The sequence below is a fragment of the Echinops telfairi genome, unplaced genomic scaffold (assembly GCF_000313985.2).
Source record: "Echinops telfairi isolate 266 unplaced genomic scaffold, ASM31398v2 ScPeMD7_7;HRSCAF=31, whole genome shotgun sequence".
Classification (NCBI taxonomy): Eukaryota; Metazoa; Chordata; class Mammalia; order Afrosoricida; family Tenrecidae; genus Echinops; species Echinops telfairi.
In genome coordinates this window covers 24,914,596-24,941,026 of record NW_022103904.1, presented here as the reverse complement: position 1 = coordinate 24,941,026, position 26,431 = coordinate 24,914,596, and the positions used below count along the sequence as shown (strand labels likewise).

The 26,431-nt window shown below is 40.4% G+C and overlaps 1 protein-coding gene across 2 annotated transcripts in view; it reads right to left on the bottom strand.

Annotated features, from left to right (window-relative positions):
- CPEB1 (cytoplasmic polyadenylation element binding protein 1) overlaps positions 1-26,314 on the bottom strand; it is a 109,630-nt gene extending 83,316 nt beyond the window's left edge. Inside the window, exons 1-2 of one of the 2 annotated variants that reach the window (XM_045286398.1) lie at positions 26,232-26,314; positions 8,259-8,433 (exon numbers count right to left, since the gene is read on the bottom strand). In XM_045286398.1, coding sequence (XP_045142333.1) covers positions 8,259-8,334 — 76 coding nt within the window. In that variant the 5' untranslated portion in view covers positions 8,335-8,433; positions 26,232-26,314. Of the gene's footprint in view, positions 1-8,258; positions 8,434-25,948; positions 25,981-26,231 lie in introns of those variants that run through there. The other variant, XM_045286399.1, reaches the window with a different exon arrangement.
- Between the last annotated feature and the right edge of the window lie 117 nt (positions 26,315-26,431).

The window sequence follows — 26,431 nt, the reverse complement described above, 5'->3', positions numbered from 1 at the left end:
TTTTTTTTAATGTCTTTTCAAAATTTATTTGATTTTCATAGACTTAATAAATTCTCATGTCTTATTATGGATTTAAGCTTAAAATTTTTCCAGTGGGACTTTCATAATTTAAAATCCTGGAGCCTAAAATTCAAAAACCAATCATTCCTTTCAGTAATTTTGTCTGCGTCCTTTGTCAGTATCTTCTATTAGCCCAACCAGCTCCTAGAAATCTCCACAAACATCTTTCCCAACTCTTGCCTCTGTTCTTACCAAGTGATCAGGTAAGATTTTCTTGTTGACATACTCTCTCTTTTCCCAATCAGGTGTCTGCTCAGTGTGAGCATCTGCCTTCGTCCTCTTTTGCCTTCCCTCCAACTCAACAACAGAGATTTCCTCCTTTGGGCAATTTTAGCTTTTCCTACTCTGCTTTATATTCTATCCTCTATTAATCAAGGCTGAAATCTTTATGGGAGCAGAATGCTAGATCTTTTCTCCTGTAGTGCAGCTGGTGGGTCCAAACTGTCAACTTTTGTTAGCAACTGAGCACTTAAAGCTATGCTGCCAGAGTGTCTCAAGAATACATTAGCCATGTTTTATTTCCAGGATTTTGAACTAGTTCTTCCTAGTTCAATCATGGCTGACAAAGCGAAATCAGAACAGATGCAAATTTGTAAAACGTGGGTGAACTGTTTAAGGATTAACAGGTACGGGAAAAATTATAGGTCCATACTCTATTAGAAACTCCCTCTTAGAAACAAAGCCAACATGAACAGTACATATCAACCATATTTCCTGATCAACCAAGTTGGAAATACTGGCTCCAAGATGGCAACTGACTGTGCTGCTCTGAATGTGTGTCACTCTTCACAGTCCTGACAATCACCCTTCTCCCTTACCAGGCTCCTAAATAGTTCCAAGTACCTCTTCCAAGTACCCCAATTCCAGGATTTGACCCATAATTTTTCCTGTCCTGGTTACTGTTCAGCTTCACCCAAATTTTAAAAATTAGGTCATTCTGATTTCATTTTGTCATTTATGACTGAACTGATTAACACTGGTAAACACCTATTTTATTTCTTAAGTTGAGCCCAGGTAAACTACTATGTGCTTCATTAGGTTTTAGGACTTTTTATAAGCTACATGTATTCTTTTAAGTGTAGGAAATATTTCTAATATAATCAAAAAGAGTAAGTTGGCATTCCCACACTGAGTGAAGTTTTGAAGTATAAAATACCTACATTCTACAAGGATACGTAGAAAAACTCTTAGTCAATCCAGGCAGAACTGCTAGCTGGCAGATTCACTTTGTTGGTGGTGTTTTAAAGGTGCAGCCTCAGAATACGTCCAGGGCAGAAGCCAACAAAAGGTGGTGTACTTCTAGATGCTAACCTAGAATTTATTTTTTAATTATCTGATATAATTAAATAAAATTTTATTGTGAATTGGGTGAACGTTTAGCTGTCACGAGTTTCACACTTAGTTCATACACATTTTGTTTCCACTCACCTAATTGCAATCACCTCTATGTACCATCACTTATCTTACTTCTTCCCTGCACTTTGTTTGCACTCATCCTTCCTAACCCTCTACACTTTGTCCTTGGGTAAATGCTGACCCTTTTTATCTCAAATAGTTGCTTATTCCTAACATGGGGTGAGTTCAGTTCCACATCTGAAGGGTGACTACTAAGGGCCATACTCTGGGGTGTTCCACCAGTCGTTTTCAGACCAGTAAGTCTGGACTCTTACGATTGTTTGAGTTCTGCTCCACATTTTTCTCCCATTCTATCCAGGACCTTCTAATTAGATCCTTTTCTGAGCAATTGGTAGTGGTAGCCACACACCACCTAATTCTAAGTTTCAGGGTTGTGGTTTATGCATTCCATTAGCTCACAGGCCTGTTTTTACATGTCTTTCAATTTTCACCACTCTTCTTTCCTCTGAAAGGGGAGAGACCTATACTTGCACTTTATATGGTTGGATCACAAGTTTTTAAGACCCCAGGTGCAATTCACTAAAGTAGGATGTAGAACATTGTCTTTATAAACTATGCTATGCCACTGTCAATGACTCCCCAAACCATGGTCCTGAGCCCCCAGGCCCAGTGCCTCATTCTTTCAAGGTGTTTGAGATGTTTTAGCTTTCCCCCTCTGTATACCTCCACCACATTCATGGATGTATTTGCAGCAAAGGTACACACACACAAAAATATCTTCTGTCAAACCTATATATATTGTCTGTGTACATATTCCCACTCTCCCTCCTATATCTGCTCACAGCCAAGCATCTAACTCATAAATCACAAGTACTACAGGATTGTTTATACAACAGTATTTGTCACTATTGCCTTTAACTCTTACAAATATCCCAGTATAGAGTAACTCTGAAAGAAAATTTCGAAAGTTTGAAGGCACTAGATTATATTAAATTACAATTCATTTCTAGATACGTACTCTAAATCTTGTACATGTGAAAACGAAGATAAACATGGATGTTTAACAAAATATTGTTAAAGTATACTAATATGACTGAAAAATACCAAAACTGACTAAGTGAGGGTCAGTAAAAAAATAGGAGGACTCTCAATAAAATGTAATGACATGGCTGCAACATTAAGTTCAAATACAGCAATCATTTTGGGACTAGTGAGACCTGGGCAGCATTTCCTTCTGTTGTACATAGACATTGCTACAAGTTGGAACTGACTTGATAACATCTAACAACAACAAATACTGTGATGCAAGGGCACAAAAGCAAATACCTGAATGATAAAATATGTTATACTCTTGTATAAAGTTTAAAAACACATAAATCAGGAGGGACATGAGGGGTTGTCTAGATGCTGATGACAATCTATTTGACTACAACTCGAGTCATTAAAAACCCAAAATCCCATTGCTACTGAGTTGATTCTGACTCTAACAATTCAGTTTTGTAAGTCTGTATGAAAGGAGATGCTCTCATCTTTCTCCCAGTTAGCAGTCCAATACTTAGCCAAACCCCTTTCATCAGTCATTAGGAAAATAGAAATAGAAATACAACACTCACCAAAATGGTTAAAATGCAAACAGACAATACTGATGATTGGTGAGGATGTGGTACTAATATACCATCGTACGCTGTTTACAGTGTAAACTGGTATGATCATGTGAAAACTGTTTGACAGCTGAATATATGTACACCCAATCAGCCTTGGTGGCGTTATAGTTACAAGTGGGCTGCTAACTAGCAGTGTGGAAACCACCAGCTGCTCTGTGGGGCAAAAACAGGGCTTTCTACTCCCATGAAGAGTTAGTCTGGGAAACTCACAGAGGCAGTTCTACCCTGTCCTACATGGTTGCTAGGGGTCAGCATCAACTCAATAGCAGGAAGTTTTTTGTTGTTTTTTTTTTTGTTGATGGCCAAATAATTATTCTCCTAAAAATATGCTCAAGAGAAATAACACGGGTTCACCAAAAAACATGTTTAGAAAGCACTATTTTCACTGGTTTCATACTTTAAATTACCCAATTGCTTATCAAGAAATTCTAGAGACTCCAACCTAACAGCTCTCTAAGAGGCAAGAATCTTATGAGGAGTGTACATGTTCGTTACACAGTTGGCTTGGGTAAGAGATCCAGCTGTGAAGTGACCTTTCAGTCCGACTTCAGTCCCTACCATCCTCCCTCAGCTACACCAAAGCCTTTTCTGGTGGAATAACAGGCAAAGGGCTCAAGTGCAGATCTCTTCTGCAGTAACCTCTGGGAACCCCAGAAGTCACAACTTGCTTTATTTCCATTGAAAGGCATCCAGACAGCAGCACAACTACCCTCCTTTTTTGCCCTATATCTGTCCATTTCTTTTCTCTCTACTCAGTCAGGAGCAGGGAACAAATCCAATGCCTAAATAAGATTCAACTTTGCCCTCTTTCTTGGAACCACCCTGCTTAGCCTGAATGGAGGAAGCTAAATTCCATTCCACTCTTCTCCACTGAGAGCAGGGAAGGAATCACTTCAAATATTAATCTCCCTAGTCTTCTACTTAGAACAAAGGAGGGCTGAGATATTCATGGTAGCTCCCTGAATTCTTGGTAAATCCTCAAAGAATCATCTCACCAACACAGGTCACTTAACATTTCTTCATCTTCAACTTTGAGTTCTCGGAGCCAATTCAGAAGCAACAGGAAATATTTATTCAACACCCAGTTAACTTTGATACTCTTCTTCAAAGTCTTATTTCAAATGCCTTTGAATGGAGCAGCATATATTAGGAAATTAAGTAAATAATGATATCTTTCTCTCCTTTGATCAATGATGCTTTATAATACATCAAATTGAGTATGTACTTGTCACCACTCACTACAACCCATGTAATATTTTGTCATACTTAGAACACAGTCTTGCATAAGACTATTTACATTTGTTCAAGTATGACAAAAATTACTAGTACACAACTATTGCAAAGTACATATGTAACAAAAGTTAACTGTGCAATCTTAATTCTAATGAAAGATAACCAAATGTATAAAAATGAAGTTTTCCTTATGCCAGAGTCTAACAAGAAAATTAAATGAGACCTATGCAAACAGCAATATAAAACACGATGCTAGGATATAAATTCACAATTTTTTAAATACAAACTATCTTTGTTAATAAAAGAGCCAATGGGGAAACGTACAAAGAAAAATTTATAACTCCTTTCACTGTTTATTCTAGTCTTTTTCTATGCACATTAAGAGGGGGTACCTCCCCAAAGAACTGGAAAAAAGCCCTGCTGGGCAGAGCTGTTAGAGTACGCATTGAGCAACTCTGCTCTGTGTTAGTGGTGTCGCCTCAGAAGATTCTCTCTGGTCAATTTTTTCGTAAAAGCAGTTTAACTCGACCCTCATTTTTTTTGTGATTGCCAACTTAAGAGAACAGCATGCAGCTGTGAAATTTTGTTTCCTGCTTGGGAGAAGTGCTGCAGAAACTGCTGTGATGTTAAACACAACTTACAAGGATAGTGCTATAGGAAAAACTCAAGTGCACTTGTGGTTTTCTCATTTCAAAAAAGGTGAAATGTCAATTGATGACAAACCTTGTTCTGGACGTCCGTCAACTTCCTGCAGGAAGGAAAATGTCTACTAATAGTGCATTTGGAGTGAGAAGATTGTATACCAGACCTGATTTGTGGCAGACCAAAAAAAGGCCTGATTTGTGACAGGCGGGGGACTGGTTTTGCCACGACAATGCACCTGCTCATGCAGCCATCTCAGTGTGCCAATTTTTCGCAAAAAAAAAAACAACATGCCTCTCTTGCCCCATGCACCTTACTCGCCTGACCTCACACTCTGAAACCTTTTGTTTTCGCCAATGAAGAGGGAGGGGCACGAAAGGACAGCAATTTGAGACATAGAAGAGGTGAAGAAAAAAAAACGAGGAAGGTGCTCTCAGCCATCCAAACAGATGAGTTTAAAAATGTTTCCAAGAATGGAAGCACAGATTTGACGAATTATGTATTAAGTAAAATAGAGTACTTTGAAGGTGATAAGGTTGTTTTGGAAAAAAATATAAATACATAACTTTGAAAAAAAACTTGTTTTTAGGGAGGTACCCCCTAGTGTACATACTTACAAGTTACATTGTTTTGTACTATGTGTTGTACTTTTTTCACTCCATAGTGGTTATTTTCTTATACTATTAAATATTCTTCTAAACATTATATTTAATGCAGAATGCTCCATTGTATGACTGTGCTACAATTTATTTAGCCTGCTTTTGGCCAGATTATCCCTATTTATAGTGCTATAAGAAATTGTATTTTTATGTTTTTATAGTTCTAATTATTTTCTTAAGTTACACAATTATTTGTAATCAGAGGCTACAAATTATTTTCTAAGATTCTTCACTAAAAATATAAACCCAAGTTTCCTTCATCAACAGTCACAAGGTTGGTGTTCTGCTGGCATAGACTACCTGGAGTTCTTGCTGAAGAAATGTAGGAAAGATACTCTCTGCTGTAGGCCAGGGAGCCCCGCATCACCACTCAAAATCAAGGGTCCATAGCCCTGAGCTGACCTCTCTGGTGGAGGTGGGGGATCTTGACCACACAGTAGTGACTAGGTATGTATAAAGCATTCAGAACATCAGTTATCTTGGCAGGACCCTTATCTACAATCCATTAAGATCCTTTTCAACTGAAGTACAGCTTTCTCTGAGCCCCAGAATACTGTGAGGGACACTGGCCAGTCACCATTCTGTCCTATAGTTGGGAAACTGGCCTTTGCACCTAATTGCTCAAGATCCAGCTTAGAACATATTATCTCAAGGCATTCTTTCCACTGTACCTCTTAGAATATGTGCTCTGAGAAAGGTTTGAAGAGGCTGAGAAGCCTATACCGGTAGTTGACCAGTGAACAATGGTTAACACTATCACTAGGTGGCGTATTGTTTACCATTGAGGCTAATAGCTCCCTGGCTATTTGGGAATTTACATTCTTCAAAGTTCCTCTCTCATTAACAACCTAGCATTAATTGAAAAATGCTTCCAAATTAACTAGAAACGTTTCTAGTATATATGAAGCAACCCCAGTAAGGTTTAAGCATTGCTGACTGCCTTAAAAAGGATGATAATACAGGTTATTTTCTCAAAGGAGAAAATAGAACAGTTATGTCAAACCAAGCAGCTGCTGAATTTTTAACAGAGTAAATTACAAGAACAAAAGAGTTACCTCATGACTTTCTCCAAAAACCAAAATGGAACCCACTGCCATGAGTCAACAGGGACTCATAATGACCCTACAGGGTTTCTAAGGCTGAAACAGAAAATCTCTTCTTTCTCCTGCTGAGTGGCTGGTGGGTTTGAAATACTAACAGTCCATCATTTACCTAACAGTGGCGCCACTTAAAATATAATGTACAGACATGCTTTGGGTGAAGTTAGAAAAGCGCCCCCTTCCTCCTACATGCCTGCCCTTCTCTCAACCGCCCACCTGTACAATTTAAGAGAAATTCGACAGATGCCACAAGTCAGTTGCCTGCTTAATAAGTGTCTTCTTAAGTATTTAGACACTTAAGGTTCACATACTCCTCCATCTTTGTGGGGATTATTTTCAAGGCCCAATTACAAAATAAATCAAAGAATCTATAATTAAAACACAGCAATTACCAGTCCTTGTTCTAAAAAGTCCCACTGTTAAACCTATTTTTTTAAATTCCATTTAAAATATTAAGATTCACTTAAAATATTAAGATTAACTCAAGCAAAAACAGTATTCTTAAAACATGTTGTAACTCCTACCAAGGACTATGAAAAACTGTTACAACATCCAAGCCTCATTGGGAAAAGTCATCTTCAAGGGATGCTGCACTCTCACCCCACAATTCTGTGGAGTATGGTATACTCCATAAAAACAAAATGCTTACTGGCAGCAAATGCTTACTGACTTCTATTCATGCTTATAAGCAATTAAAATGTTGAAAAGCTACATCATCTTACAAACTAAAAATCAAACCAACTGCCATCAAGTCAATCCTGACTCATAGGACAGAGAGAGGTGCTCCCTAGGGTTTTTGAGGCTGTAAAACTCTAAGGCAGTGGTTCTCAACCTTCCTAATGCCACAACCCTTTAATACAGTTCCTCATGTTGTGGTGACCACCCCCATAAAATTTTCATTGCTACTTCTTAACTGTCATGTTGCTACTGTTGTGAATCGGGGTTGCGACCCACAGGTTGAGAACTGCTGCTATAAGGAGTAATAAGTCTGATCTTTCTTCTGAGGAGCTGCTGACAGGATTGAACTGCTGGCTTTACAGTTAGCAGCCCCATGAGACACCTTTATGCACCAGGGCTCCTGCACATGTAATTATTGATATTTAACACGACTACTTCAAATAGAAGTGTGCTGTAAAGTTGGACACACATAACTTTTCAGTCTCACTACTATTAACATTTTAAAAAATCTTTCTATTGATTATGTTAATATGGCAATTTTTTTGACTGTTAGATTAAATATTAATTTCGCCTGTTCATTTTTTTCATGAAGCTACCAGAAAATTTAAAATAATATGGCTCACATTTTATTTCTATATATAAAAATAGTCCTGCTACATTTCACTTAACCTTTTTTTATGCAGTTTATATTATAAAATCAACTTCTATATTCTAATCAAAAGCAATATTCTCCCCAAACAGGCCTAATCTACAAAGTAAAACCACAAAAAGGGCACACCTTGACTCAAGGTCATACATCACAGATTTCACAAAGCAGTAGCTCTGCCTACAAACCTCCTCCAATCATATGTTCAAATCTAAATCACCTGACAAATGGTCATGAATCCCTCGATTTATGGGTGTAGTGCAGACTCGGCTGAAATCCAGAGAATTATCCAACATGCCATTTATCCTTCGAAAGATATTGGCATTGCTACACGTGGAGAGTGCAGGTGCTTCCTGGTTGTCCCAGCAATCTTTGATCCTCCCCGTTTCTTCTTCCTAGACACAGAAAAAGACATTTAGGTTTCCTATAATTTATTATGGTAAATACAAAGCTTTCATTTCTCCTAACCTAACATCAAGAGTTAAACACTTGCAAGCACTTACAAATACATTAAAATATTTAACCAGTGTATTTTACTAGGTGCAAGGGGCCCTGAGAAAGATTTGAGGGAAAATACTAAAATAACACTCAGTAACCTAATAGGGCACATATCTGAAGACTTTTAAAAGTTCACAGAAAAATTCCAATATTGTTCACAATCTCATTTTTCCAAGATTGCTTTTAAATTTTAAGCCCCTTGAGGTCCAGTGATTTAGTTTGTCACTCCCACCAAACAACTGGGAGGGGCCAGGAAGACCGGATGTTTTTCCTCTGTTTCTGGTGGGCCTGGGTAAGAGAAGGTGGGGGAAGATGCTTACAAGATTCAGATCAGCCCCTTCCTGTCCTGTGTATGCCTATAGTACAGCCCCTTCCATTGCATATGTGGTTACCTATAATCAGGGGTGCTTGCACACCCCCTAAGTGTATATCTGCCTTGGTTAGAAATATGTTCTCAGTGGGGGTGGAGATGGAGGAGGGGGTAATGAGGAGCTGATACCAAGGGCTCAAGTTGATAGCAAATGTTTTGAAAATGATGATGGCAATAAATGTACACATGTGCTTGACACGATGGATGGATGGACGGGCGGATTGTGGTAAGAGTTGTACAAAGCCCCAATAAATTGATTTACAAAAATTTTTTTTAAAGATTATTTGATTCAACTGTGAGTGATTAACAGGGGTAATTGTGATTTTAAAAACTTAGAACTCTAATGTAGAGTTTGGTCAATTTTGCCATTCCTCTGGGTATAATAAAATGAGCCATCTCACAAGCAGGAAGGGGATCTCACTACCATGAAGAAAGATGAGCCAGGAGTGGAGCACATCCTATGGATCCCAAGCAATGACATTACAAGCAGCAGTAGAGTAATAGGGCTGCAGCAACAGACCCAAGAGCCAGAACCTGAGACAAGAGTAATGAACTTTCTGGTTTACAGAGCAAGTGAAGCCGAGTGCATGCAGGCAGGAAGTTCACTTGCAGAGTGGGTGCCTCCACACACAAATGGAGGAGCTAGCTTTGCTAACCTATGGGGCTAGAACTGTGTACCTTCAAGTTGAAGTTTAGGGCTGAGTGGTGTCCCCTTGGGGCATTAATCAAGATGTGTAAAATGTCCAAGCAGAGCAGAGGTCAAGGGCACATGTGGCTGAGAGACCAAAATACAGAGCCTTTCCTTTGAGCATGACTGGGAAGAAGCTGCCCTGGAGGAAGAATTCTGTGTTGAGCATTTCTGATTCTGAATTGAAATCTGCTAACTTCCCAAATAAGCCCTTAATCATGTGGATGGTCTGTGTGGTTACTGCCATGAATTATCAAACCCAGGTGAGAAGTTGAGAGTGGTATAAGAGGAATAATTATTGTCAGAAGTAAAGGAGGTGAATAGAGGTATATCTGACTAGCGCCTCGTAACAATCAGCTTATTGATGATTTTTAGTTTGCTTCTCCATCCCCCTTATGAAGTCAGAGGTGGTCAGATGCCACTTTCAAGCCTCCTTTTTGGCACCCCTTGTATGTGTGTAGCATGGTAGGTAGAAGCAACATAAACTTCAGAAACAGAAAGACCTGAGTTCAAATCTTGTTTTTCATGGTATATCAATTCACACAATGGAAAATTACTTGGCAATAAAAATGAATGCTACAACATAAATTATGCCATGTGAAATAAAGGCAGTTACTACATTGTTATGAACTCATTAAATAAAATTTCCAAAATAATAGGTTAATCTAAAGTAGATTAAAGGTAGGAAAAATGTGTAGGGTAAGGGACTGTGAGATGGTGGATAATGGGTAACAAGGTTTATTTGGGGGATGAAGATATTCTGAAATTCAATTACAATCATAGTACAACCCTGTACATATAATAAAAAAGAATTATATAGAGAGCTGTTAAAAAATCTTGAATCTGAATTTATTGACTGTATTGTTAGACAAGTACTTAACATCTTGGTGCCTCAGCATACCCAATAATTTTTTTTTTAAGACACATGTAAAAGCACTTAACACAGCGCCTCTCATGGTGTTCTAGTTTTATATCTCAAAGTATAAATACGTAGAGGATGTGATAAGCATCAAGAACAGTACAAACATCACCCAATGTCATTGGCTAGGTGTGTTTATGCAATTCTATGTGATGACTGAAGTACATACAATTCTATTTGCTGGTGTGAGATGATGTGTAAGATATACTGCTAAATACAAAAGTACTCCAAGATATATAACAGGAAACGAAGAAGAGCTTGGCTCCCCACTTTAAAGGAAAAGAGTCGCTGAAAATCTTATGCATAGCTTTAAAACACTGTCAGATACTGATGGCCTGAAGGCCACAAGAATGGAAGAAGAACATTATCAGAGATGGTGCCAGAGAATAGGCCCTTCAAGTCCCAGGGCACTCGAATTGGGCCTTCAATGAGAATGATTGACACACCATGGCTGCAACAATGAGCTCAGGCATAGCTAGAATTTTAAGGATGGTGCAGGACCTGTTAGGTTTCTGGAGTGGGTAAATACCTGTTCTTTGCCTCACACGCTGAAAGAATTCATGCCAAAGCACGTTGTGTGATCCAAGTAGGTTTTTATGAAGGACAAGTTTCAGGTCTGACAGTTTCAAAAGACTTATGTTATCTCTGGGACGCGTCCCCAGCCGCATGGAAGCCGCACTGGGGTTCACACCTGGGCCCGAATGACCACGTGGAAAAGAGTACCCACGCGTGCGGAACTTGGGAGGGATCCCAGAAGGCCAGAAGCCCAAGAACCCTAGAGGTTAAGAGCATGTGGACCCAGAGGCTGTGGGTCCCAAATAGGCCAGGAGTGGGCACATGTGCGCCTGCACAGGGGAAGGAGACCCTCACCCTCTACCTGCCTATGACCAAGAGCAGGGTAAGAGAGCGAGGTTGTTCCACAGCCAGGATATTTCAAACCTCTGTCTGGGGAGGCATGGTTGATGGTACTGGTTGACCCCATTGGCTGAGTTAAGGCCACCTGTGTGATATACTTAACGTGCTTGTGTCCAAGATATTGGTTTTACCTGGGCCTAGGGTGCTTGTGTCTGTACATGCTCAGTTTGGGGTCTTCATAGGTGTTCATTGGTTGCCTGATTTTTTTTCCAACCTCCTGTATGGGGGGGGCGGGGTCTTTGCAGGCAGGGAAGGGACAACCCCCTTGTCCCTAATCTAGTTACCTAACAGACCCCTAACAAATTATTATTTTCATATCTTACACAGGGGGGAGTGTTATAGATCATTGTAGTTGGTTCCCATTTATCACTACTCCCATGAGTTTATTACTGTTCCTGGGGAGTTTATCTGTTCTGGATTCCATGTGTCCTGTGTCAAGAGCTCTTATCTGTCTCAGTGTTCATGCTGCAGTCTATCCGGATTTGTAAGGTAGAGAGTGGGTGGGGAGGAAGCACTAAAGAACTAGACAATGTGTTTTTCATCAGTGCTATGCTACACCCTGGCTGACTCTTTCCTTCCTTTTGACCCTTCTGTGAGGGAATTGTCTTAATTGTCTACAGTTGTGTCTATTGTCTACAGATGGGCTTTGGGTTTCCACTCCAACTCCCATCATTTGCAACGATATGATTGTTTTGGGTCTTCTGATGCCTAATACCTGATCCCATCGCCTCGTGATCACATAGGCTGCTGTGCTTCTTCCATGTGGGCTTTGTTGCTTCCCTGCTATATGGCCACTTGTTTAACTTCAAGCCTTTAAGACCCCAGACTATATCTTTTAATAACTGGGCACCATCAGCTTTCTTCACATTTGCTTATGCACCCATTTTTACTTCAGCGATCCTGTAGGGAAGGTGAGCATCACAGAATGCCAGGTTATTAGAACAAAGTGTTCTTGCGTTGGACAGAGGACTTGAATAGAGAGAGACCCAATCTGCTACCTTAATACTTAACATTTAAATATATGTACATAGACCTATATCCCTATAATTATTTATCAGTGGTTCTCAACCTTCCTAATGCCACGACCCTTTCATACAGTTCCTCAAGTTGTGGTGACCCCCCCAACCATAAAATTATTTTCGTTGCTACTTCATAACTGTAATTTTGCTACTGTTATGAATTGGGAGACCCGTGAAAGGGTTGTTCAACCCCCAAAGGGGTCGCAACCCACAGCTTGAGAACAGCTGTTATATATTAATATACTTACATATGTGCATGCCTACATTTACACCTCTATAAATGTCTTTTGTCTCCAAGTTCTTTATTTTCACTTTCTTCCTGTCCCCACTATCATGTTCAACCTTCATGCGACTCTCAGTACTTTTTCTCAGCTACATTACACTTGATCAAAGCCCACCAGGCATTCTCTGCCCTCTTAGCCATCGACTTTAGATCTCTTATTGTTCCCTTGTCCCTGGGTTTGTTGGCTACCCCACCTCCCTTTCTCCCATCTCCTCCTTTCCCATCTGCCCTGAAGCCGTCGGCCCCATTATTTTCTCCTCAGAATTGGTTATTCTATCTCATAAAGTCATGGTATTTTTAATTGCCTCATATACATAGGAAAGTTGGACAATGAAATAGAAAGATGGAAGAATTGGTGCATTCGAATTATGGTACTAACAAAGATTACTGAAAGTATCATGGACTGCTAGCAAAACAAACATATCTTTCTTGGAAGAAGTGCAGTCAGAATGTTATTTAGAAGCAAGGATGGTGAGATGACATGTTAGCAGAGCGCAATCCCTGGATAAAGACATCATGCTTGGTAAAGTAGTAGGTCATCTAAAAACAGGAAGAGCCTCAATAAGATGGGCTGACTAGATGACTGCAACAATGGGCTCTAACTAACAATTGTGAGGATGATACAGGATTGGGCAGTGCTTCATTTGCTTTACATCTAGTCACTATGAGTTGGAACCAACTCAATGACACCGAACAATTTTGTCACTCTGTTTAACCTATTAAAATCCAAGCATAAGAATGATCAGATGCATTTATGGATTTATAAACTCTGGAAGATGACCTTAAAGGAGTTATTTCTTTAAAACACTGCTATCCTTTGTAAACTGTGAGGGTGATAAAAATGTAAAACTCAAGACTGTTTTCTCAAAATCTCCAGATAACACTATTTGAAGTAGTTAAATTCAGTGACATAAGGCCCTTTTTACAACCGTTTATTCCTGAAGGCATTTTATAGCCTCACTGATGCAATTTCTCAAGGACTAGCTAAAACGTCAGCATTTATAATCAGTTGATCTTAAGGCTGCACGCTTAATTCATTCATTATCCAATAAAAATTTACCACTTTCTTACCTCAGGGCCAGCAGAATATTTAGATAATGGCTCAATCAAATGAAGTTTTTCTGGAAAGAGAACTAAGACCTAATCACATTATAACCTACAACAAAACCTATAAGGTTCTGTAAACGAATACTGTCCATAAGGGGGCTCAGAAGAAGAATATGTGCCTGAAAGTGGGGAATAAGAAACCCATGTGAACAACAGAGAGAACAAGAGGACATCATCAAGAGTGACCCAGCCTAGTGGAGCATCAGGAACAGAGGCTCACCTCCTAAGACTGTTAAAAAGTTAGAACCATCGTCTAGACCAGAGCTTTCCATTTTTGAGGAACCTTTCTGAATACACAAAATCTAACCTGATTTGATATACTAACAGATGTTATAGTGTATCTCTGGATTATATCATCTAATATGTTTGTTGTTGTGTGCCCCAAGTTGTTTCCAAATCATAGTGATCCTACAGGACAGAGTAGAACTGCTCCTGTGAGTTTCTGAGACTAAATCCTAAAGGGAGTAGAAAGGCTGGTTTTCCTCCCTCAGAGCTGGCTGGTGGTCCCAAACTGCTAGCTTTATAGTTAGCAGCCCAACAAGTTATCCACCAGGGATCCTCCCAGACCCGTCAAGTTTAAAGCCACAAAAATTACAACTGTACGTGAGCTTTGGGAAAATGAAAGGAGAGTGGACTAAAGTGCTACAGTTGTCTGGGGAACACACTCAGACAAGGTCTTTTTGGAGACACTGGTTTCCCAAGAATGGAAAAGTCTAAGAATCTTATTTTCAAGTGTCTGAAAAAGTCTAATTTAGAAATAAGTAACTTGGCATCCTGCCTCACTACATCTCCCATTAGAAGGCTACACCATAGCCTTCAAACAAAAGACAAGTCATACCTAGAATGCTTCCCTCTCATTCTCTAATGTATACCAAATCAGAGATCGTTTAAAATGATTCCATGTAACTAGAATAAAAGCAAATGAGGGGTTCAATTTATACCCTAAACTGTTCGATCATATCAGTAAGTATAAATAAACTTGCCTTGAGTAACCAATTTGGGCTGAAGGGAGCCAGCAATGTGAGATGGGCAAGAGATCTAGAACTTAAACCTTATGTGCACAATGGGGATAAAACTAACATTACTTCCTATGTGATCAGCACAGTGCCTGTCACATAATTATTTGCTAAGCAAATGCTGGTTATCATTAAGTGTCATTATTATCATAAAGAGGAGTCAGAGGTCACCACAAAGACCCTTAAGGGAAACATTGTACTAGAGGTAAGTAAAAAGTATTGCTAAAATAGGGTTCTAGTCCACACGTGCATGGTTTATGACAAAGAAAATGTATTCAAACGTGTCTCTTGAGATTAGTGGATGGCTAAAGTTTGTGTCATCTGTATCTCAGAGATTGTTAATAAACCTTCCTTCAATGCTGATGTTTCCTCCTCCTTCATACAGTCCATCTTCTCAGATTATTTACTCAGCATGCAGATTAAATAAGTACGGTGAAAGGTTACAACCCTCACACACCTTTTCTTATATTTTTTTTTTTTTGCCTTTTCAAGTTTTTATTTTTATACATTTTTTGTATTAAAAAGAAAAGCATAATTACCACAAATTACAAAGGACTAAAGTAGGACTAGAATAATGAATGAATCACTTCAGCCTGGAAAGCAGATACTCCTTTTCTTATTTTAAACCATGTACCAAACAATTGCTTCTGGGTTCATGTCCAGGTTCTGCATGAGCAGAATAATGTGTTCTGGAATTCCCATTCTTCTCAATGTTCATAGTTTTATAACCCACACAGTTGAATGCCACTGCATAGTCAATAAAACACACGTAACCATCTTTCTGGTAGTCTCTGCTTTTAGACAAGATCCATGTGATGTCAGCAGTCATAACCCTTGTGCTATGTCCTCTTCTGAATCCAGCTTGAATTTCTGGCAGCTCCCTGTCAGTGTACTGTTGCACCATTGCTGAATGATCTCCACAAAAAAATTTTATCTCCAAAATTTACTTGCATTTGATATTAACGACAGTGTTTGATAATTTGCACATTCTACTGAGTCACCTTTGGAATGGGCACAAATATGAATCCCTTCCAGTTGACTAGTCAAGTAGCTGTCTTCCAATTTCTTGCCACAGCTGAGTGAGTGCTTCCAGTACTGCTTCAGTTGGTTGAGAAATGTCAACTGGTCTTCTAATTCTTGGAGCCCTGGTTATGGCTAATACCTTCAGTGCAGTTTGGACTTCTTCACAATTATCTCAAATGTCACAATTATCTGAAAAGACTATTGAAATATCCCTTTTTCCGAATATACATCTGTATGAAGTTGGGTTTTCTTTACACATTTCAACCAAACACCGCATGGCCATAGATTAAATATAGGAGCAGAGGAAAAAAATTCTGTGTCTTTCTATTAAGCCAGACATTATAGACATCTGCCAAAAAATATAAAACAATGTCATTCTTCTCACTACTTTTAAAAATATATAATTACTTTCCATTAATGTATGTTACTAGTGTTAACATGTAATGGGGTTGTTATTTTTAAACAATTAAGTTTTTTTCAGTTTTAACAACTCACTTTTTAAATAATATTTGGGTTCAACTAGACTCCAGGTAAAGCTGAACATCAGAAAGATAAGCCTTCTAAATAAAAGGAAGATTTTCATAGTACTAAATTCTTACTAGTGATCAAACTCAATGAAAAACCCTTAAAGTAGTTGTTGTTTTAGATTGAAAGAGGAACTATAAAATGTTAAAATATGAAGAAATAGGAGTATTAGAATTTTTCTGAGTGGAATAAAGATAGGGTGGGCATAGATAACCAGTAATGGAAGCTGAAGAAATGGGAGGGGGTGGGCCTTAGTAGGGAGTAGAAAAGGGATACAACTATCATCATACCCAACCAGCTTCTGCACAGCTTATTAAAAACATGGTAAAACAAGACTTTAGCACTTAAATCTTCAAGAAATTTAGACATTTTGAATGAAGCAAAGAAAAAAAGTAAGCTTTCAATTTTAATTTCTAATTTGTGAATATTGATAGTTATTATCAACATATGCAAAAGCCCTTCAGATCTGCAATAACAGTAAGAATACAAATTAGACCTGAGATCAAAATACTCTATAGGGTGATCAGATTTGCACTTAACATCTAGGCAGGAATGAAAGCACCTTGAAAGGCTCAGAAAGGTCCATAGAAACTGATAGGCCAGTGATCTTGGTAAAAAAGAGGTTTTCTTAAGTATGTGTGGAAAGGAAGACGTGTTATCTGAGCCGGGTCTCAAGGGTTAAAGAGATAAATAAGGGTAAGGCAGTAAGGGCAGGGTGGTTACTGTTTCCAATAGTTAGATGAAACAAGTCGGAGGTTGGGCACTGAATGGTGAGTGTATGGCTAAGAAAAGTCTAAGCATAAGCATGACAGAGTTGATGATGTTTATAGACAGGTGAAAGGCATACCAAGGTAAATCAGCAAAGAGATCATAAGGGTATGAAAAACTGCTCTTTGAATAAAGAGAAGGATATTTCTTCTTATTAAATGAATTTATTGTAAGTTAGGTGGTGGGGTTAGATTTCAGATCATCAATTCTACATTCCACAGTTCAAACTATTCATCAACCCTAGTCCTTTTCCCTGATTTATCTTCTCCCTCTTATGGACCCCCTTCCTCCCTTCACTCAACTCAGTAACTGTCAACCTTTCTAATCTGTTGCTTTATCTTCCCACCCCCTGCTCTTCCTCCCTTGGTAACTTCCAAAGTCTGTTCCCTTTGGCATGTAAGTACTTATATTGTTTTTTTATACTCATAGTAGTCTCATACAATATTTGTCCTTTTGGGAATGACTAACTTTACTCAACATGTTCGTCAGGTTGATTCATGAAAGACATTTCTTCTTCAAAAACTAGAGGAAAATAAGGACAGTAGTAGAAGTTAATTGTAAAGGGCAAGAATAGAGTCTATCATGATGATCCAGTACCCAGAGCTTTTAAATGATTTTGTTCTTTGATCCTTCCTACCTTTTTCTCATATGGCAAAGATATATGTTTTATGATAGGACACATGCTTTGTTTTTTGTTTTTTACTCAATGGGACTGGATTTGGTTATGCTGGTCAGGAAGTAATGGGTGCCAGCTCTACCATCCTGCTGTTTTTCCATCCCAGGGGCTCTACTAGGGATCAACCAGGATCCCAGACTTCAGTCTCCCTATTCCCTCTGCCACCAAAGGGGTTTTGAGAAACAATCAGAAGAGATGGAGATCAGGCTAGGGAATTCCTTTGAGGCCACTTTGAAGATCTAATAGAGGAGCCGCTTGCAAGGCCAAGGGACAACTCTCAGTACTCCATCTGACACATTCAGAAGATTTAGTTTTTACAGACCCTTCCAAACTCAAGAGAGGGAATGTGAGCAGGAAAACCAGGATGGCAGAGTTGGTACCACCACCTCCTGACAAAAAAAAGCAAAAACTCACTTCCACTGAGTCAGTTTTGATTCATAGCAACCCTCTCTGTGGTCTTCTAAGGCTGATTTTTTTAAATAGGATTAGAACGCTTCCTCTTTCTCCCTCAGATTGGCTAGTGGTTTAGAACTGGTAACCATGCAGTTAAGCAGCCCAATGAGTAACCACTATGCCACCAAGGATCCTACTTCCAACCCAGCATAACTAAATTCATCCCTGAGTCAAAAACAAAACAAAAAAACAAGCAAAGTTTGTGTTCTTTCATGAAAGCACTATATCAAGCAACAGTCCATTTGCTATATGGAAGGGTAGGAAGAATCCATGAGAAGTTCCAGATATCTAGGGGCTCACTATCTACCTGGGAGATACTATCCATTAAGAACCAAGGGGGGGGGAGCAAGGATCAAAGGGATGTTTAAAGAGCAATGAGCCCAATAAGCTAGACAGAGTAGCTGATGTGAATAGGCAGAAACTGATGAAGATGAAAATATGTATCCACAGGAGACGCGACTTCCCGTGCACGGTGGGAACAGGGAGGACAGTAAAAGGTTACAGGGCCAGTATGAGATGACCCAATAAGCAAGGGAAGCACAGGCTTGATTGTGCTTATCTGTGGTGAACAATTTCATATTTTTTCACTACATCTAAGATTCTGCTTTCAGGTATGGTTAGCATCTCTCTCTCTCTCCCAACTCTACAGCATTTTCCTATAGAATGAAAGCCTTGTTTCAAGTATGTAACAATCCCTGACAGGAATGGAGTACCCAGTAAGGTACCCAGTACCATAAGTAAAGCATGGGTTTACTTATGCTTACTTACTAATCTGTACTGAGCAGATTCACACAAGGTGAAAAGTATGGTAAACTGTTCACTACAGATTAGTAAGATTGTGCTCATAAGTCACAGAATTAAGATCACAGCAACGCTCTCTAATGATGATGGATAGAGATTTCTAATGGAAAGCTACCAAGTTTGTATTTACCTAGCATCCTTCCTTCTGTACTGAGGTTTCTTATGTTCAAAACAAATATTAAAGTACATATTTTTTGCCCCCAATAGGGTACAGCAACTTAGTTGGGTGGCGGGGGAATCAAACTAATTGGGAAGGGGATTGAGTTACATTACCCCAGGAGAAAAGAAGAGGGAGAAATTGTTGTTTTCAGACTTCCATGCCTCAGATATATCACTCAGTAGGCCAATCGGTATCATGGATCTGGAGAACATTCGGGATTAAAGACCTCAACCTAAAACTTGGTCATACAGTGAACCAATCGTATAAAGTCACGCATAAGAAAACAAGGGCTGGACCAAGAGACTACAGAATGGGGTGGAGTGGGGTGGGGAGGACTTATGCAAGTGTCAGAACAATAGCAGAGAAAAGAAAAAGTAGGAATGTATAAAGTCTTTCAAAAGTAGTGAAATTTTTAAGTAAAGCAAGATAATCGAAACACCAAGTCAGAAATGTAAGAATTCCAGAAATAGAAGTCTAGTCTAAAATGATAGTTGAATTCCAGGTATGACTATCTCCAACTCATGTATAAACTGAAAACAATCACTTTTTTTTTTTGCTTTTTAAAACTTTTTAAATTTTATGATAATCATTTCCTTGCTTTATAGTTTTTTTCTTTTTTTTCTAATCATTTTATTAGGGGCTCATACAACTCTTATCACAATCCATACATGCATCAATTGTGTAAAGCGCATTGAAAACAATCACTTTCATTCTAAGCTTAATTCTCTTTGTCCAGAAAGAAGTCAAATATTATAATCTGGGTTTGGTGTCAATTCTAAATTATACCTAGGAGCAGTGCAAGATTATCCAGTCAGTAAACAAGGTAAGTACAGGTTTACTAGTGTTTACTTATCAATCTCATACTTTTTCACCACATCAAGGATTCTCTTTCTAGGTATAGCTGACATCTTTCTCCCAACCCCATAGCACCTTCCTATAGACTCAAAGTTTTCTCAAATTTACAATCTGACAAAGTCAGAGTACTCAGAAAGCACAGGCTTACTTGTGCTTATCTTGTTTACTTGGTTCTCCACCCCAACCAAGAAGATGGTTCTAATGCTTTTAATACAATTCAAGATTACAGCTTTAAAAAAAAAAGTCTCGAGACGAAAAAGCTGACTCAGGAGAGACAGGTGGTGATGCCAAAGCCAGAAACCAGGAGCACAAAGCCAGAATGCAGAGCACAGGTGTTAAATAGTAAAAGACTAAGCATTCTGTCTTTTGACACACATAAAACCACCTGCCTTTTAAGGTAACTACTCTCCAATAGAAAAGTGCCTTTATTAGACTACAAGTAGTATTCAAGTCACGATGGTGCGTATGAGCATATAAAACTGGCCAAGAATAAAGAAACCAGTTCAGTTGCTACCATAATATTCAAATACATGCAACTCTGACCCATTTTTAGCACACAGATCACTCTTTAGATCTGCCCTTTGAGAATTCTCCAATTACCTGAAGAGAAAACTCGCCACAAAGCACGGTAAAGCCAAAACAAAAATGTGTTGTCACCATAATCCAAAAGGTTTGCTCCAACCAGACTCAAACCAAAAACCAAACTCACTGCTATTGGGTTGATTCCAACCTAGAGAGACCATAAAGGTCAGAGTAAAACTGACCCCTGTGGTTTTCTTATCACTCTTTACAGACATAGAAAGCCCATCTCTGCTCCAGCCAGACAGGAACATTCAAAATTCAAAGTAGAATTTAAAGGCCTTGTGCCTAAGTTCTTCTCACTTAGGGATTTTCCTCACATGTCCGTTATCCAACAACACATTACATACAAAGGTTAATATCGAAAGTATTGCTGCAAAATCATAGAAATGTTTATTAAACAAAACTATCAAGATGTGAAGCTCTTGTTTCTCAATAGTCTTCGTCTAGGTGTATACACTCTGAAGGTGGTGGTTTCTAGCTCTCTAACCCCTCCTTGAAGGAGCCCTGGTGGCAAAGTGGGTTACACATTGGGTTGTTGATAGAAAGGTCAGCAGTTCAAAACCATTAGCTGCTCCACCGGAGCAAAAACTGGGAGAACCCACAAAGATTTAGTGTCTTGGAAACCCACCAGAGCAGCCTTACACTGTCCTTTAGGGTAACTATGACTAGGATGGCAGTGAGTGAGCGAATACTTCCATGGAAGAATGCTGCACTCTAATTTACACCATGTCGAAAGGAGGAACTTTTAGCCTCCCTGAGGAACTCAAATTATTTTCCTTTTAAGTGTTCTTTGAATTTTGGGAATAAAAATCATTTGGAAAGGGCAAAATCAGGTCTGTAGGGTGAATGGGGTAAGGGCTCTCAGTAAAATTCTCACAGGACAGCTCTTGCAACCCTCCAAGAATGAGGTGTATTGTTGTGAAGGGAGGAAAAAAAAAATCCTTGCCCGAGTTTTTGGGGGTTTTTTTTTTGGCAATGCTATTTCCTTTTCTTAAACCTTCTTAGTAAGCCCTGCGGTGGTCCTTTTTGACCTTGAATTTAACTGGCCCAGCAGATTCCCTAGAAAGCACTGTTTTGACTGGATTCCAGGTTCATCCCTTCACACACACACCCCCCCAAAGCATCTTAAGGAAACTAAGAACAACACTGAGAGAATTGTCTATAGGTATTCACTAATTGCAGAGAAGTTTAATTCTATTTTGTTTGGAATAAACCTGTGTATATAAACCTGAACACTAGTAGCAGCATTTTATTCACCTTCATATTGAGATGAAATGATCCTTAAAACACGAGTTTTTAAAATCCCAATGAAAAAATTCACTGAAAATTACATCTACCGTGTGAATTCAACACTCTGTAATTTGGATACTGATTTATGAAAAACAGAGTAACTTCCCTATAAAAATATGAAATGTCACACACATTACATACTTTAGTACAATATTTTCAACCAGTTCACTATAAGTGTGAAATGTTCTTTTCTAGGGGTCCTATCTCAAACATTTAAAACTTCCAGTATTTGGAACTGGGGTTTTTGCACAAGATTATTGGCTAAAGCTGGTTTCACTAAAAACAAGCTGCAACAATAGCAAGGGGGGGAAAGGTGGGGGGCCATTTCCACAGCTGCAATATAAGGAGCAAAAGAGGAGGCAATACGCAAGGTTTGATAAACTCTGAAAGAGTGCAACCAGGGCTGCTTGGTTTATACTACAGATAAACAAAAAATTCTTTATGTTACCTCCTCTACCCCACCCCTACACCATCATGCTCTAAATCCAATCCTCTACCTAACCACTCCTCATAATAGCTTTATGGCAATTTCTCTCCAGTCTGTAAAGTTTAGATATTATCTAGGGAAAGCAGATCTGCAGAACAGGATGGCCCAACTCTTCCACAGCAGAAAATTTTTTTTTGCTATTTGATCTCATTCTTCTTGTAATGCCTCACCACTAGCCACTCAAGAAAACAGCCTAAACTAAGATCCAGTGTTAGTGTGCATCCCTCTAACTTTAAGCTAGAAGTATAAACCCACTAGTTCATTTGTTCTTTAAATATATAGCAACTTTAAGGAATGGTCATTTGCCAAAGGGACCAGAAAATAAAGCTTACATAAATATATACTATATAAACACTAAAACATCAGCAGAGAGAGAACTTTAGTCAGTTCTCCACAAAATCACAAAAATCACATTTATAGTTAAGCGTGTGATTGGTAAAGGTGATGAAGAAAAAAAAGCTGTGATCAGGTAACATTTCCAAAAGCTCCTCAGACTACACAAAAGAAAGCAATCTTGAAGGGAGACGTCGGACGGTGTAAGACATGTAATTTATAAATTATCAAGGGTTCATGAGGGAAGGGGGAGGGAGGGAAAAAAATGAAGAGCTGATACCAAGGGCTTAAGTAGGAAGCAAATGTTTTGTGAATGATGATGGCAACAAATGTACAAATGTCCATGGCAAAATGGATGGATGTATGGATTATAAGAGTTGTATGAGCCCCTAATAAAATGATTTAAAAAAGAAAGCAATCTAGCTTATATTATTTGGGTCTGTGTCCCCAAAGAAAAATCTCTGGCAAAAGCTCTGAATATGCTTTTAATATTTTAACTTCCTTAGAAGTAAGATAGAAATAAACATACAAATCCTCTCTGTTTGAAAAGCTGCGTACATTTCTGGGATTCAAAATTTTGTTCCAAAAGGAACTCCAGCCTCTCACTTATAGGGCAAGGATGCTTTTTGGCCTGAGAGCCTATCCCAGACTTTTTACCTTATACTGCTAAGCTCTTAAGTCTTCCTGGAAAGCTATGTGGGAGTATTATGGATTTGAAAATAATTATATACTTTCAAAATCATCTTGTTTCAGAAGGAAAAGGCTATTGAAATTTTAACTCTCTTGAAAAAGGAAAAAAGTCTTTTGTGCGGAGGGTTGGTAGGGTCACCCACACAGTGGGAGGGACCCACTTTCTCCAAGCCTGGGGCTCTCTCAAGATCTGTTCATTGCTCTGACATACATCATGGAATGACAGACACAGCACATTCCTTCTGACAGCAGCATGAATCAACTAATATTCAAAAGAGACCCACAATGATTTACACAAGAACCTGAGAATCCCTCCAATGCAGTTAAGGTTCATTTTGCCTATAAATGTGGCCAGTCCAGAGACCATGACGTTTTCTGTATAATAACCCCTTGATCCCTCTGACACATCGGAACAAACATGACATAGGTTGAGCTATTGGACCAGGAAGACCTAGGTTCACATCCTGATTCCATTCATTTGCCTTGTGACTTGATTTCTGAATCCTAACAAGTGTTTTCAAGATAGATCTCCAAAACTGGCCCGTAGGCTGAATCTCTTTTCAGAGGCATATTACATTTGATCCAGACGGAGGTAAAAAAATTTTAAATGCCAGATTAAATGGTTTCTACAATCAAAACAGATAGCTAGCGCCTCTAGGAGCATGTCTGCTCCCTTTAGAGAACTATAGACTCTGAAGTCTAATGGTCACTACATTTCTTTTCTTCCTTTACTTATGTTATGTTGCCTCAGGCCCTTGTGGGGATTTGAGTTTGTAGCCACTTTAAAAATTAATGACAAAATTAAAACTTGGTGCCCAGTGAAAAATGCTTCACTGTTGTTGCTGCTAGGTGCTGTCAAGTCAATGGACTCAGCCCTAGGTACAACCGAAGGAAACACAGCCTGGTCCTACACCATCCTCACATTTGTTATTGGAGCCCATTGTTGCTTTTTCATTTATTTTTTTCATTATTAATTTATTTCATTTCAATTATTAGTATGCTTAACAAGTTGAGCATTGAACCTGACGGCTTACTACTTTTATAATGTTCCGCCTCGTGGACACCCATATCACAACAAAATAGACATCCACAGAGCCACTTCCTTGTCAAGAGCCCAATCCAAACCACCAGTGTCTTCAACATAATGCTTGCTCATTGGGCTGTGATCCACAGGGTCTACAGTTCAAAGCCACCAGCCATTCTATGGGAGAAAGCCGTTCCACAGAACTTTATACTCCGGTAAAGTTATTGTTTCAGAAATTCACAGGGGTAGTTCTACCCTGCCCTATAAGGTCACGATGAGTGAGCTGGAGTTTGGGGTTTGCTGGCTATACAGATTGCCACAACATCCCTTCCATACAAGGTAGACTTAGCCAAGTTAGTGTTCAGGGATTCTTGGGGGAGGCAGGGAAAGTAAACTTTGTTTATATTACAAAGGCTTCCTTACATATTCATATGGGGTAATCAACTTCCAAACTCCATAGCACTAAGAGGCTACGGTCAGGCCTCTCAAGTCTAAGGAAAATCACTGCGGTTAAAGAACGACGACGACCTCAGCTGCAATGTACTCTGGGAATACGGTTCAGCCCCGAACCAGCGTCCAAGCAGAATACATTCCCGGGGTGGGCCCTCACACTACCATCTGGGGGTGTAGGGTAGATCTCACAAGCTCAGTGCCCGGATGAATGCCACTCCTTTCTTTTTCACGTCCCATTGGGAAAAACAAAACCAGAAAACAATCGCCTAGGTGCGGCTGCTCGGGGTTTCAGTTTCCCTGGGTGGCTTTTTTTTTCACCCCAACCTGTGTCCCCAGGCGCCCAAGGGTGCAAACTCCCCTCCACAGGCACTCTTCCGGCGGACACGGGGCAGCCCCGAGCCAGGTGGTGGTGCACCTGCGTTTGTTTAGCAGAGTGCCTCCTGCGACCAGCCTGCCCCAGCTGGGGACGCCGCCCGCCCTTTACTCAAGGGCCCGGCGGGCCGGCCGGCCAACCGACCGACCGACGGACCAAGCGCAGCAGTCGCCGCATAAATGCACGCTCCTCAGAGCCCAAGCCTGCAGTGGGGCGGCCTCGCAGGCGCCCACCCAGCTTCTCGCAGCCATCGGGCGTTTCCTGAGCGGCAGGGGCTTTTCCACGCCAAGCGTCCGACTTGGGTGCCACCCTGCAAAGGGCCAGGCGCGAGCGCCACCGCCCGCCACCCCCTGCCCGCCGACGGGGGCACGACCGGGCCCGGGTGCCCTTGTGGTCTACTGGACTCCGGCCGACCACCCGACAGAAGGCCCCGCCGGCCGCTGGAGAGAAGGGGCGTCCTCCCGGGGCCCTCTGGGATTACGGCCAGGACGCGTGGCCGACTTGACGGTAAAGAAGAACCGGGGAGAAAAAAAACTGGGAAAGGTCACCAAGTGGCCCCAGGCAAGTTCAGCCACCCCCTTTCGGCGGTAGTGCCCACTCACCCTCCCCTCAGGCCAGGCGCGGGCCTTGCGAAACCGCATGCTGGCCCGGTGAAGTCCCGGAGCGCCGGAGCTCGGAGCTCGGGGAGAGGCGGCCCCTCCCTGTGGCTTGGACTGAGGGGCCAATGCCTCGACGGCAGAGTCACGTGCATTCGTCTCTTCAGGCCTCAGGGGCCTGGAAAACAGACGCTGGTGGGGCCTCGGGCTGCTCCACTTCGGCCACCTCCGCGACCGGCAGGGTCGCTGACCCACACCCCGCCTCCCCGCAACCCCGCCCCAAACCCACCTCAAGGCGTTGGTCTCCGCCCTCAGTCGCCGCCTGCACCTTCTCCAGTGCGAAACCGAGTCGCACGTGCCCGGCTATCCACCCGCGCGCGCCCCTACCTGACCGCCCCAGTCCCAGAACCCCCACTCCAGGGCCAAGCCAAAGTGTGAAGCCACGTGATCTCCTCGCACGGGAGGGGGGAGGGGCGAGCGCGCGGAGAC